Here is a 13664-nt window from a genome sequence, read left to right as displayed (position 1 = left end):
TGGTGTAGAGGAGTTTTGTCTTTGCATCACGGCTTTGGTTCGAACCTCGTCAGCTTTCTAATCTAACAAATCTAAAATTTGACAAACAAAAAAAAATGAGAGGACAAAGTCGCAAAGAAAATTTGAAAATTCCTTTGATAATACTACTGATAAAATCTAGTAGAAAATGTGCAAAATCTATAGAAGATGTAAAATTATATGATTTTATTATAGTTTCTTCCTTTTTATTGAAGGTGAATTATTCATCGTTTATGCGCTAAAGCATTTGCTAATATGCTTAAGAGGGTGAATTATAATCTAGACAGTGTCCCTCAAAGGACCACGTAAACTCCATCTTGGGGTGTTTCCCGTCAAAAATTCCGGTGTACTGGACTTAAATTAGATTTGTAAAGCGTTTGACATCTGGACTTGTGTCACTTCACTAAATTATATTGAATTTCCAGTTTGTAATAGTATGACACGCCTTCTTCTCCTTCCTCCTCCTCTGGGAAAGGAAAAGAAAAGGTATATATATGGCGGAGTAGGATTCTCTTCCCTCATAATCTCTCTTTCCTTCAATTTCCTTTTATTTAAACGATTGCGATTACACCGCGTCTACATCTTGTTTTGAATTTTTTATATATATAATAGACAAAAAGAAGAGTGTGAGAGAATGAAATGAAAAATGATGGTATTATGGTAATAAAAGGGGAGAGAATCCTACTCCATATATTGCTTAGATTCTCTCCCTTTCTTTCTAGGTTTAAATGTTTATTAACCTATTGAGGAGTTCCTTTGTTTTTGGGAAAGGAAACTTACCACACACATTCCACCAAAAAAAAAAAACTTACTACACATGTACACTAGTATAATTACAAGTCTTAGTATTATCATCACACTCCCTTTAATTTTTTTGAGTACTTGGCTTTAGACGTCTTCAATTGGCCTTGTGTTTGTTTGTCACAAAGCCGTATACGTTTTAGCTGGTTCAGTTATCAAGATATCTCAAATAGGTTCAACAACCCTAATAGTTAAAGAAAAAACGACATTTTAGCCGGTTCATTGATGAATATATATGTATATATGTATATATGTGTGTGTGTATTTAGGGGTTTAATTAATTTGTTTTTACTCCGTTTGGTTGTCCTTTTATTTTTGGTCGTGGAAGATTATCCTATTGTTATGTTACTTGTGATGAAATATTGTTGTTATATATGGTAGCTAAGATGAGTTAATCGTTATGGATAAAGAATTTTGTTTGTTATTTTACATGATGAGTGCCGGTATATATACACATGAAGGAGCTAATTAAGATTATTTTTGCATATGTTGAAATTCAGTTAGTGATACGACTTGGTGGTACCGTTGCAGGCATGCATCTTAAGAAATCTCCTTTACTAAAATTATGCTTTTCTATGGTCAGCTTCAAATTTAGAGTTTGTCAAAAGTGGAAAATCACATATGATTTTGTTGCCATAATTGCTTTTCCGGGATTTGGTTTTTGTCCCCCCCCCCGGGTCTTTGTACTACCATTTTCTTCTTCATTAATTTAATAAACGTAAGGGGCTAATCCTCTTTTATCACAAAAATAAAAAATATAAAAAATGTGTCAATTCAACAAAATTGAACGCGGAAGAGGATGAAGTTGGGTTCTTGAGGGTTTGGAGGGGGTGAGTCGTGAGTCTCTGTGAGAGGATGCAAACATCGATGCATAATTCAGATATTTATGTCCCATGTTGTGATTGTGAAGTTAATCAAGATGCAACTTCAAACTCGTGGAGGCAGAAGAAACAAAAGACCAAATTACGATGAAAAACTGTAAGTGTTAGGCTGGTCAACTCAGGAACTCCTAAATGGCAAGCAGATTTGGATTTGGTACCAAAAAACCTAGGACCAATCGTGCCACCTGTCTACTAGGTAGGTCAAATATGCAATCACAAGCCAGACGGTCACATGGCCGACCCTGAGATTCTGGGAGTCCAAGGCGAGCCTCCGAGAGGTCCTTGAGTTTCCAAATACAATAAAAGACAAAAAGCCTCTTAGACATCTATGAAACAAGGAGTCTCTTGACACTTATCCCCTAGTTGTAAAGCCAAATGCAATCACAACCCTAGCTAAATTCCTAATTATATATGATTTGCATGATCTTCGCTAAGTAACATATGCGTTATATATGAGGCAATCAAGGAAACGCTGTCTAACTTAAGGCAGATGATTCACTCCTAGAACCCAATCTTTAGTACTGGTTTGGTATTAATGTGCTTTTATAAAAAATTGGTATAAAAAAAAACTGAGCTAAAAAAGGTGTTTGGTAAACACTTAAAAACAGCTTATTTTCACAGTTTTTGGTGAAAAAAAAGTTGAAAACGTGAAGCAGCAAAAATAAGCTTATTCTCACAGCACAGCAGAAACAGTTTTTTTTCCTTCAAAGTACAGCAATATCAAACCAGCCCTTAGTGTAAAGTCTCCAACACTCCATGCATGATTGAAATGTAAACCCAATCTATAATTAGGGTATTTAACCTACCTATCATATTTGTACGTTTCTCTATCAGTCATGTACTTAATTATCTTTTCATTATGTAATGTTCGATAATAATCGTGACTGTTTATTTTCAATGTTATCTTACAATTGCTTCATGATAGAAAACAACCAAATGGAAAATTGTTCAGACTTTTATTAACAGTGCAATAATTCATTTTACAATAAAAATATTGGATTTGTCTAATTAGTTTATTACAATAAAAAAATGATTAAACGATATCTGATTTAGTTATTTGTAAATAAAATGACCTAGGTCAAAGTTTTCATACCCTGAATAATATGGTGGCAGACAATCTAACATGCTTTGTATATGAATCATGATTTCTATCGGATGACCTAAATCAAAAACATCATACAATGCATGTTGAAAACAAGGGGGGCAAAAGTAGAAAAAGAAAGTTGCTATCATTCACTCGTTGTAATTTTCGCCTGATTAAGACTCGAATTCTAAATTTGAATGATAAACCCATTCATTATTGGATCTCCCTCATTAATTTATCATTTTACTCAAAATATCTACCAATGTGGTCCTATAGTTTCAACAAGACCGAGTGGAAAAGGATAATGCTAAATTTTTAAACCAAATTTTGTAAATCAAATGATGTAGTTGTTGATGATTGAATTATTAATTAAGTGTAGACTAACGTTCTTATATCATAATGGTAACACGTCATTTAATTTAAAATTTTGGTCTTCCTAATAAATTTTAGGGTAAATATCAGTTTACTACCCTCAAGTTTTGTAGTTTTCAACATTTGGTACATGAAATTTTTTTCGTCCAAGAGTCACACCTAAAGTATTAATTTTGAGACAGTCTCATACATCCATTAGTCAAACTGTTAATTATGCCGTTAACTGATGATGTGGCACCTAGGTGGACAATGACTAAACGTCACGTGTCCTTAAGGGTTCACGTGGAAATTAAAAATTCAAAAAAAAAATTATTTAAAGAAAAGTTTAAATTTTTTTTTTTTTTTAATTTTTGCTTTTTTATTTTTATTTTTATATATTTATTTTTTTTATAACTTTTCTTTAAATAATTATTTTTAAAAATTTTAATTTCCACGTGGACTTCTTAATGACACATGGCGTCCAGTCATTGTCCACATAGGCACCGCATCATCCGTTAACGGCAAAGTTAACAGTTTGACTAACAGATGTATGAGACTGTCTCAAAATTAACACTTTAGGTATGACTCTGGGACGAAAAAAACTTCATGTACCAAATGTTGAAAACCACGAAACTTGAGGGTAGTAAACTGATATTTACCCTAAATTTTAAAAAAATTGTTTGCATACCCAGTTTTGGGTTTCTCCAAATGACCAATTCTTAAAAAAAATTGTGTCAATTCAACAACAAAATTGAATGTGGAAGAGCTAGGATGAAGTTGGGTTCTTGAGGGTTGCGTAGTGTGTCTTGTGGTCAGATAAACATCGATGCATAATGCAGATATATGTCCCGTGTTGTAATTGTGAAGTCAATCAAGATGGACATTAGTACTGCAACTTCAAAATCGTGGAGGAAACAGAAGACCAAATTACGATGGAAAAGTGTTAAGGGTTAGCCTGGTCAACTCATGAACTCCTAAATGGCAATCAGATATGGAGTTGGTACCAAAAAAACCAGGGACCAAATCGTGCCACCTGTCCACTAGGTAGGTCAAATGCAATCACAAACCAGACTGGTCAAAACCCTAAACCTAAATTCCAAATGAGAATTTTTGTGAGAAGCTCGGGATTCTTAAATTGTTTATCGTATATTATTCAGTCAGTTTTCGTCAAGTATTATTCATATTTAATTTTAAATAAAAATTAAAAATAATTTATGATCATACGATATATAATGAACGAACACTATTTAAAAATTCTTAGAATCCTCACAAAAGTATCCGGAGAGGATCTTCATTCCTAAATTCCTAGTAAGTACCTGTACCAAGTACGGCATACTTGCATTTGGGGCTTTGAGTCTCTTAACACTTGTCCCCTACTTGTAAAGCCATATGTAATCACAAACCTAAATTCCTAATTATATATCATTTGCATGAACTTCCTATAAACTTCTCTATGTAACACGTGCATTATGTGGCAAACAAGGAAACAATGGCCAACGTAAGGCAGATGATTCACTTCTAGATACCAATCTTTAGTCTAAAGTCTCCAGCACTCCATGCATGATTGAAATATAAATCCAATCCATAATTGGGGTATTTTACCTACCCATCATTTGTACTTTTCTCTATCAGTCCTGTACTTTCTTTAGTCTAAAGTCATGTTGCATAATAGTCGAAATCGTTTTCATCGTTATCTTACAATTGCTTCATGATAGAAAACAACCAAATGGAAAGTTGTCCAACCTTTTTATTAACAGTGGTAATTCATTTCATAATCAAAGATATTGGATTCGTCTAGTTAGTTGATTACAGTAAAAAAAAAATGACTTAACGATACTTGATTTAGTTAGCATTTGTAAATAAGATAATCTAGGTCAAAAATTGCATACCATGCATAATAATAATATGGTGGCAGACGAAATAAAGAGAAGATAGCTAACATGCCTTATGAATCATGATCTGTAACGGATGACATAAATCAAAATCATCATTCCTTGCATGATGCAAACATGTGATCAAAAGTAAAAAAAAGAAAACTATCAGCATACACTCAATCGTAATTTTCATCTAATTAAGACTTGAACCCCATTTCAGAATCATAAACTCATTCATTATTGGATCTCCCTTATTAATTTATCATTTCACTCAAAATATCTAGCAATGTGGTCCTATAATTTCAACAAGGCCGAGTGAGAATCAAAGAACAATTTGCATTATCTTACAAAAATATTGCCGATGCTTAACTTTTGATCGGATTAATCAAATGCAACTTGTCCATAGTGCGTGGCTTGTGAATCGTGATTGTGCATATTATATTGTGCCAGGGAAAACTGTTGGCTCTGTGCTGACCAATCCCATGACTGCACTTTCCCTGCACTTGTGCAGAGAAGGTGGCGTGTCGACTTCATGGGCCACCACGTATGGCTATTCTCATGACTAATTAACCCTATTGTTTAATGTGGTTAAATTAGTTTGCACTAATGTATTATCTTAAGTATTTTTTAACAGCTAAATAGTTGATATGTGTCAAGTAAGATTCATCCACGTACCATTTTTTTAGAGACCCAAAGAGGATATTTTACTTTGCTAAAAATCAAAGTTGGTGTCTTGGTGACTCGGCCATTCTCGATTGAGTGGGAGGGATTCTCTTTAGATTTAGAGGAGTACTTTAATGACCACCAAAGTAAGAAATTAGATAACTCTGAATTAAAAACTAATTGGGGAAGGGTGGATATTTAGCCATGTGCCCTTAAACCCTTAAAGAGGTTTTGTTTTAAGTTAAAAACGATATTTTTATTCTTTAAGTTATACCAAGAGTACGTGTAACATCTCACATCGTCCAGGAGAGTGGATCCTCTGTGCCTTATATGTATATTCTCATATCTACCTAGCAAGAGGTTTTTTGGGAGCTCAATGGCTTCGAGTTCCATCGAAACTCCAAAGTTAAGCGAGTTCTTGCAAGAGCAATCCCATGAGTGGTGACCCACTAGGAAGTTCTCGTGTGAGTTCCCAGAAACAAAACCATAAGGGCGTGGTCGGGGCCCAAAGCGGACAATGTCGTGCTATAGCGGAGTCGTGTCCGGGATGTAGTGGAGCCCGGGTCGGGATGTGACAATTTGGTATCAAAGCCAATCCTTGACCGGAAGTGTGCCGAAAAGGACGTCAGGCCCCTAGGGGGTGGATTGTAACATCTCACATTGCCCAGGGGAATGGATCATCTATGCCTTATATGTATATTCTCATCTCTACCTAGCACGAGATTTTTTGGGAGCTCACTAGCTTCGGGTTCCATCGGAACTCCGAAGTTACGCGAGTTCGCGCGAGAGCAATCCCATGATGGGTGACCCACTGAGAAGTTTTCGTGTGAGTTCTCAGAAACAAAACCGTGAGGGCGTGATCAGGACCCAAAGTGGACAATGTCGTGCTACGGCGGAGTCGTGCCCAGAATGTGATAGTACGAGATAGCTCGAAACATATAGATTAAGTGAAAAGGGTTTAGAGTTTATGATTTGATTTTTTCTATTTAAACACCGCATCTCATGTAAGTTCACCTCAATTTCTATCTACAGTTCGTATAAAAACTTAAAATCTAACTTTTTCTAAGTTCATCACATTTGTTCAAAGGATACCCTTCAACACCCCAACACCACACCCAACAACACAGCAACAGACGGCTACGGATCCGCTGTGCTGAGTTGAACAAGAATTTTGTATAAATCTATAGCTATAGAGATGTTCTTGTCGGGTCTAATTGAGCAAGAAGAGGACTTTATTCTATGTAATCTTCCTTTGAAAGATGATACAAAAACCTAGCAACCACCCTCTAACCCCAAGTCTCTCCCAACCACCCTAGCACGAGTCACCACATGCCCCAGCCTGCCTTTGCCTCCCTCCATCACTTCACCCAACCCTGGTTCAAACTCAGGTGTGGATTAAAGTTCTACAACGAAGTAAAAGCAAAGCTCATATCAACCATGAAAATTAATCACCCTCCATCGAAACCAAAGTTCAATGACCAGTTCTTTATTAAAATCATTAACCATTAATCTATACGTTTTAAGTTGACAAACTGAAATCATAAGAATACTGCTAGAGGAAAAGTATATTGTACGCAGAAAAATCGGAAAGAGATTAGGGTTTGTGAGGTGTAGGGAGAACATGTCCTCTTTTTTTTTTTTCTCATACAATTAAAAATAAAAATAAAAAATTAAGAGAGGAGGTGGTGTGAAATTAAAAAAAAAAAAAAAAACTCTTATGTTTAGTGAGGAAAAACGTTATCTTTCTATGCAATCCGTCACTCGCATGATCTCTAAGCTTATTTTCTTAACTGCTTGAACTACAATTATATCTTATTTTTCCGTTATTTTGTTTTGGCTATTTAATAGAGTTTATCCTCTTAGAGTCGACATCTATTTTATAAGAAAAAAAAAAACACCACACCAAAGTTGATAAAACGAAAAGCGACAAAAGAAAATGCCAGTATAACTTGAGAAGATAAGATTTGTTAATGTACAAAGTATAAATATTTAAATCAACGGCTAATGATGCAAAACATTCTCAACGCAATTACACATCACTAATCGTCCTACAAATAATTTAGAATTGCTTGGTCGTCCCTAAGTAGTCCCTACACCCTGCCAACCAATCCAACCATATTTTCATTTTTTTCAACTTCAAAACCCACTTTCGAGAATTATTTTATTTTGTGATATTTATCTTCCGAATAATATTTGGATATTCCCCATAGAGTATCCATTTTACTCACTTTTTTAGGTCGCCCATTAAAATCATGACATGTGCAGACTAATTTTTGCAATAGTCTCTATTGTCCTATCATCCTAGCATAAAATAAAGCCAAAAAAAAAAAATTTAACCAAACACATCTTCTTTCCCTTCAAATATATAAGAGCATTTTCAAAGAGCTCCCTAGATAAGCTTTTAATTAAAATTTAGGGAGGATTTGAAAAATGGTGATGCTAGAAAGACCATCTTTTTAAACTATATTTGTAGACCACAAGATGTGATTGTCGATGGTTGAATTCCTTATTTCAATCATTAAAAATGAAATCTATCGATCTATCAACCACTGCTTTGTTTGGTTTACAAAATATGGTAAAAAGATAGTCTCCCTAACGTTTTTCTTTGGAAAAATTCATCTCCAATTACACTCCCTATTCACCACCTAAATAGAGATCGTCTAGTAGCTCCTAAATCTAGAGAATGATAAAGGAGGTTCTAATACTCCTAGCATTAATTATTGTTGATTAATGATTAATGCTATTTCAAAATTTTACTAATTTTATTCTTTTCTTATTTTTATGGGAAGTGTTATTGACACTACAAAAATCTCATTCTACACTCCTCACAAGTGTATTTTTCTTTCCAAATATAGAAAGTTAGGAGTGTAGAATGAGAATTTTGGAGTGATAATAACAATTCCCTTATATTTTTATTTGCAAACAAAACTTATAGAAAGTATAAGATTGAAGTAAAAAGGAATTAAGACATTTATTGCTTCTCTTAAACTAGAAAGTATGATTAGGGTAAAAAAATTTAGAGCTCCTAAATTTTTTTTAAGCTAAATTTAACTAATAAAAACATGCAAGTAACTCTTTACCACAGTGATGAAAATATGTTGTACCCTTGCATGACGGCGTGGATTCGAATCTCGTCAATGACTAATTTAACATATAACTTACTAATGTTATCACTGGACTAAAAAAACTACTAAAAACATGATTGGAAATGCTCTAACTAAATATCATCTCCTTCTTCCCCCAATCTAGTGTTACCATGAAAAATACACCATGGCTACTGTCAGCCCTATCCTCATCCCCTCTCCAGCCTCTTGCCTCCTTTGCTTCCTCTCCAATCCCTGTCTTGTCCATTGTCCCCACCCAAATTCCTATTTTCTCCGGCGACACAACCTTCAATCCCTTTCTTCTTCTGTGAGCCCACCGACTATCAGTCACTTTTTTCACTGATGAACCCAACCCCACTCTTATCCAGCGAGGCCACCCAAACTCTCTCTTCTTTTGTGATGGCACTTGAAATCATTATCTTCGACGATGTCGGCTCGAATGTGAACTGCCATGGGAGAGAACGAGAGAACGATAGAGAGATACGAGCATTTTCAAATGAGATGTTAAAATATCCAAATTAACAATAACAGTAAAAAAAATATAGCAACAATGTTTTTCAACTGAAAAGTCAAATATGATGTTTTCCAAACTAAAGCCAAACTTGATGTGACATGATATGAATTGACATCCCTCACTCCTACTCTCAAAATTGACAACAACGTCAAAAAAAATAATTTGTTTTAAAAACATTTATTATAATTTATACTAGTTTTTCTTATTTTTTATATATTTTTTTTAAGATAAACGATAGTAATTTTATTCTGAATTCAGGTTTTTTTTTTTTATATATTTTATTTTTTGAAGATAAACGAAAGTGATTTTATTCATCGTGAATTCATAATAAAATAGTAGCAGTTTTATTTGACATATATCACATGGTTTACATTTAATCTATGAATCGTTTATCCTCCATCCAATAATGTTTTAACATGTGATGTCACCCAATTATGGGTGGGGTCCATGCTTCAACCAATGAGACTTTAGAAATCTACAAAACCAATCACTTATCGCTCGCCCATGCGGGCCATGCCTCCACCATACTCAATGGAACTTTCATTCCAGAACTTTCCTAAGGACCACTCTCTCTCTCTCCCGGTCTCCCCCCTCTCACTAAAAAATTCTTGCCCAAATGGAGAAAGAGTTAATATGCAAATCAGTAAGGAGTGGGTTATTTACACATATTTTTTATTTATTATTGACATGTTTTTAATTTACGATTTTGTTGAATTAAGAAAAATTAATAGTAAAAAATTAATCAGAAGTACATGAAAAGTTAAAAATAATGTAAAGATAGATAGTACACCCATTAGAAATTCCAGAACTTTCCCGAAACATTTTAAGAAAATTTGATTAGATCACTATTTAACCCTCTCAGTTTTCGCTGCAACCTGCCAACTATATATAATGGCCTTAAACGACTTTCCCAAAGAAGAAAGGAGAAATCCAAAGTCTCAAACTTTGCAGCCCTCTTTCTCTCCTCCTTCTCTCTCTCTCTCTCTCTCTCTCTCTCTCTCTTCCTTCCACTTTCATAACTGATTCTTGCCCTGATTCAGCTCAAATCTTCCTTTCCCTGATCAGAAATCTCGAAAAGTGTCCGCCTTTGAGCTCCTTCTCGGAAGCAGGAAGCTCATGACAACTGCAGCTCTGCCTTTTTTCTTGCATTTCAACAGCAACCCATGTCAGTTTTTAGTCTCTTAATCTCTTAATTAATCTTCTTTCTTGCTTAATTAATTATCAAAATCGGATTTTGGATCCGACCCAGAATTCGATTTCGAAAAAAAGTAGTGGAAATTGGTGCGACATTCAAAACCCACCAAGATTTTGTTCATATTTCTGCGATTTTTAGCCATGAATTATTTGTACCCAGTGAAGGAAGAGTACCCGGGATCGAGTTCGTCGCAACCATGTCCGGGTTTCGACCAGACGGTGATGATGATCCCGCCGCCGCAGCCGATGGAGGGCCTGAACGACACGGGCCCTCCGCCGTTTCTTAACAAGACGTACGACATGGTGGACGACCCGGGGTCGAACCGGGTCGTCTCGTGGAGCAAAGGAGGGGCTAGCTTTGTTGTTTGGGACCCACATGCTTTTGTGATGAGCCTCCTGCCCAAGTACTTCAAGCACAATAATTTCTCAAGCTTTGTGAGGCAGCTCAACACTTACGTAAGTGTGTTTTCACCCCCAAGCTGAAATCTTTACAAATTGGTTAGTGAAAATTTCGATCCTTTTCCCATCAAGTTTTACAGATCTTAAATGTGTGTGGAAATAATCCAAATTCGGTGATTTTTAACACTCCTCTTGTAGCCTCGTGCACTTGATCAATTAGAGCGGAAAAAAAATTTGTAAAATATTCAATTTAGAGCGCAGAAGGCTAAGAAGTAAGTGTGAAAACCGTGTGTGGATGATCATTGATCCACAGAATGTCGTTTATCCGAGTCCCCTGTAATTTTCTTTCCCATAATTTTCAACCCAATTAAGAAAATCCTCCCCTAATCCTAAATGTTTTTTTTTTATATTTTGTATTTGATTATTTATTCTTGGAAAAAGTAAAGAGTTTTTCCTTTTGAATCTGCTTAGAAGAAGAGTTATTTCATTTGGGTGTTATTGAAGTTTCACTGTACTGGTTGCTTTTTCCCCATCCTCTCTTTACTTTTTCAATTTATGCTCCTTTCCTCTGTGCTGTCCTTTTGGGTGGGTGATTTTCTCTGTCCTTTTTTTCTTTCTGCACTCCTCTCTCGTTTTTCAGCCTTGGTATTGAATAAGTCAAAGAAGAATCAAGTGACGAAAACAAGGAGAAGGAGTGCATGAGGAGACGGCGGGAGTGTATGAAAATCGCTACCTTTTTTCTAACGTTTCTATGTTCTGTTTTCTCATTAGTGGCCCATCTTTCTTGATTTCTACCGGTGTCAAATTTCAAAAAGTTAGTGATACAATACTGAGCACCATCTAAGCTCCTTGTGCAGTGCGTATATATAATATATATTTGGTTGAAAGGGTTGAAGGAGAAGATTTAGTAGATTTATGAATCTGATTCGGCAATTAGGGTTTGTAATGTCATTGGTTCTTGGTAATTTTGGGCCTAATGTAATTTAACTTCTGCAGGGTTTTAGAAAGGTTGATCCTAACAGATGGGAGTTTGCCAACGAAGGATTTGTAAGGGGTCAGAAGCATCTTTTGAAGAACATTAAAAGAAGGAAAGCACCTTCTCAGCCTTTTCCGGCACAGCAATCTGTTGGACCTTGCATGGAATTAGGCCACTTTGGGATAGATGGAGAAGTTGATCGTTTGCGGCATGACAAGCAGGTTCTAATGATGGAACTAGTGAAGCTTAGGCAGCAGCAGCAGAGTACTAGAGCCTACCTTCAGGCCATGGAGCAAAGGTTACAGGGGACAGAAATAAAGCAGCAACAGATGATGTCTTTCTTGGCAAGGGCAATGCAGAACCCGGCTTTTATACAGCAGCTAGTCCAACACAAGGAGAAAAGAAAGAAGCTTGAAGAGGCAATGACTAAGAAAAGGAGGAGGCCAATTGATCAAGGACCTGGTGATGTTGGTGGTGGCGAATCAAACCAGGTTAAAAGGGAGCCTCTTGAATTTGGAGATTGTGAGTATGAAATGTCGGAGCTTGAAGCTCTTGCGATGGAAATGCAAGGATTAGGTAAGGTGGGAAAGGAACAGGAGGAAGCTGTAGAGCCGCTAGATAGCGGGGATAAAGAGCTTGATGAAGGATTTTGGGAAGAACTATTCAGTGAGAGGTTTGAGGGAGACTTGACCATTCCGAGTGCTGAAGTAGGCGAAGATGAAGATGTTATTATCTTGGCTGATCACTTAGGTTACTTTGGTTCATGGCCAAAGTAGACTAGCAAGCTGCACTTCTTCTGCATTGCTCTCTCTCTCTCTCTCTCTCTCTCTCTCCCCTCTTCCGTTTTCACTGCCTCATTGACCATTTCTTTCAAAACAAGGCTAAAGCCTTGGACACTTGTTTTCATAGTCTCGCATTGTCTCTTGGGTCTCTCTTCACGTGCCATTAGGCCATAACTTTCTTCTGAATTTCTTGGTATTGACAGGATAGGGGGATTAGCAAGCGGTTATTTGTGGAAAAGAAACCATCTTTGTTTCTGGTGTTTCTAACCCTGCACATGATAATTGATTGCCTCCTTTTCATCTTCTAATAATTTCCTCTCTTCTTTCTTTATCCTGGTTTAGGTTGCAGGCATTGATCGGACAGAATCTTTGGTAACTATTATCGCTATTAATCGCAAGGTTGTTGTTTATAATCTATGAAAACCACTGTTCTATGTACCATAAATAAAATAATTATCTATCTCTTGCCTGTTGTAATCTATTTATGGCCTCTCTTAAATGAAGGTAGATTGTTGAGAAACTGTTGAACTTGAAAAGGAGTTGCTGCAAAAGCTCCAAGAAACCCTAAAACATGTTGTTTTTGGGTCCAAGTGACTGCATTGGTATCTTGTCAGTATGATATTTTCTGTTACTGAAATTAGATGTAAAGAGAGCTAGGTAGTAATGAACTTCATAATGTTACGTTTGTACCGTGTAGATCGTAGATTGGTTCATGTCGGATACGGTTCTCTTCTCAGTCACTTCATCAGCTGTGGACTCCCAAAAACTGGTACAGTATGCTCTTTAAAACATCACCTTTAAAATGTGTTCCTTACCCCGTTGGTGTCTTACAGATGAAGACAGGATACAAGTACGAAAGTACTTCTACGAAAAGCACAAATTTGATCAGTTTGTAAGACTAATGCAACTTTGATCCGAAAGATTTTGTAATGTGGATGGCAGTGTCATCTCAACAGTTCAAGTATATTCTTGTAACATCCTGACTCTAACACATAAAAACCAGACTAGCATTTTGACAGGGAA

The 13664-nt window shown here is 36.0% G+C and overlaps 1 protein-coding gene across 1 annotated transcript; it reads left to right on the top strand.

Annotated features, from left to right (window-relative positions):
* The first annotated feature begins 10536 nt into the window (after positions 1–10536).
* Positions 10537–13664, top strand: LOC103408074 (heat stress transcription factor A-7a). Its single transcript, XM_029100328.2, is given in 3 exon segments — positions 10537–10713; positions 10715–10940; positions 11880–13664. Coding segments are annotated over 3 exon segments (1014 nt in total). The 5' UTR covers positions 10537–10681; the 3' UTR covers positions 12636–13664.

The sequence above is a fragment of the Malus domestica genome, chromosome 03 (genome assembly GCF_042453785.1).
Source record: "Malus domestica chromosome 03, GDT2T_hap1".
Lineage (NCBI taxonomy): Eukaryota > Viridiplantae > Streptophyta > Magnoliopsida > Rosales > Rosaceae > Malus > Malus domestica.
This window is presented reverse-complemented; position numbering and strand designations above follow the sequence as displayed.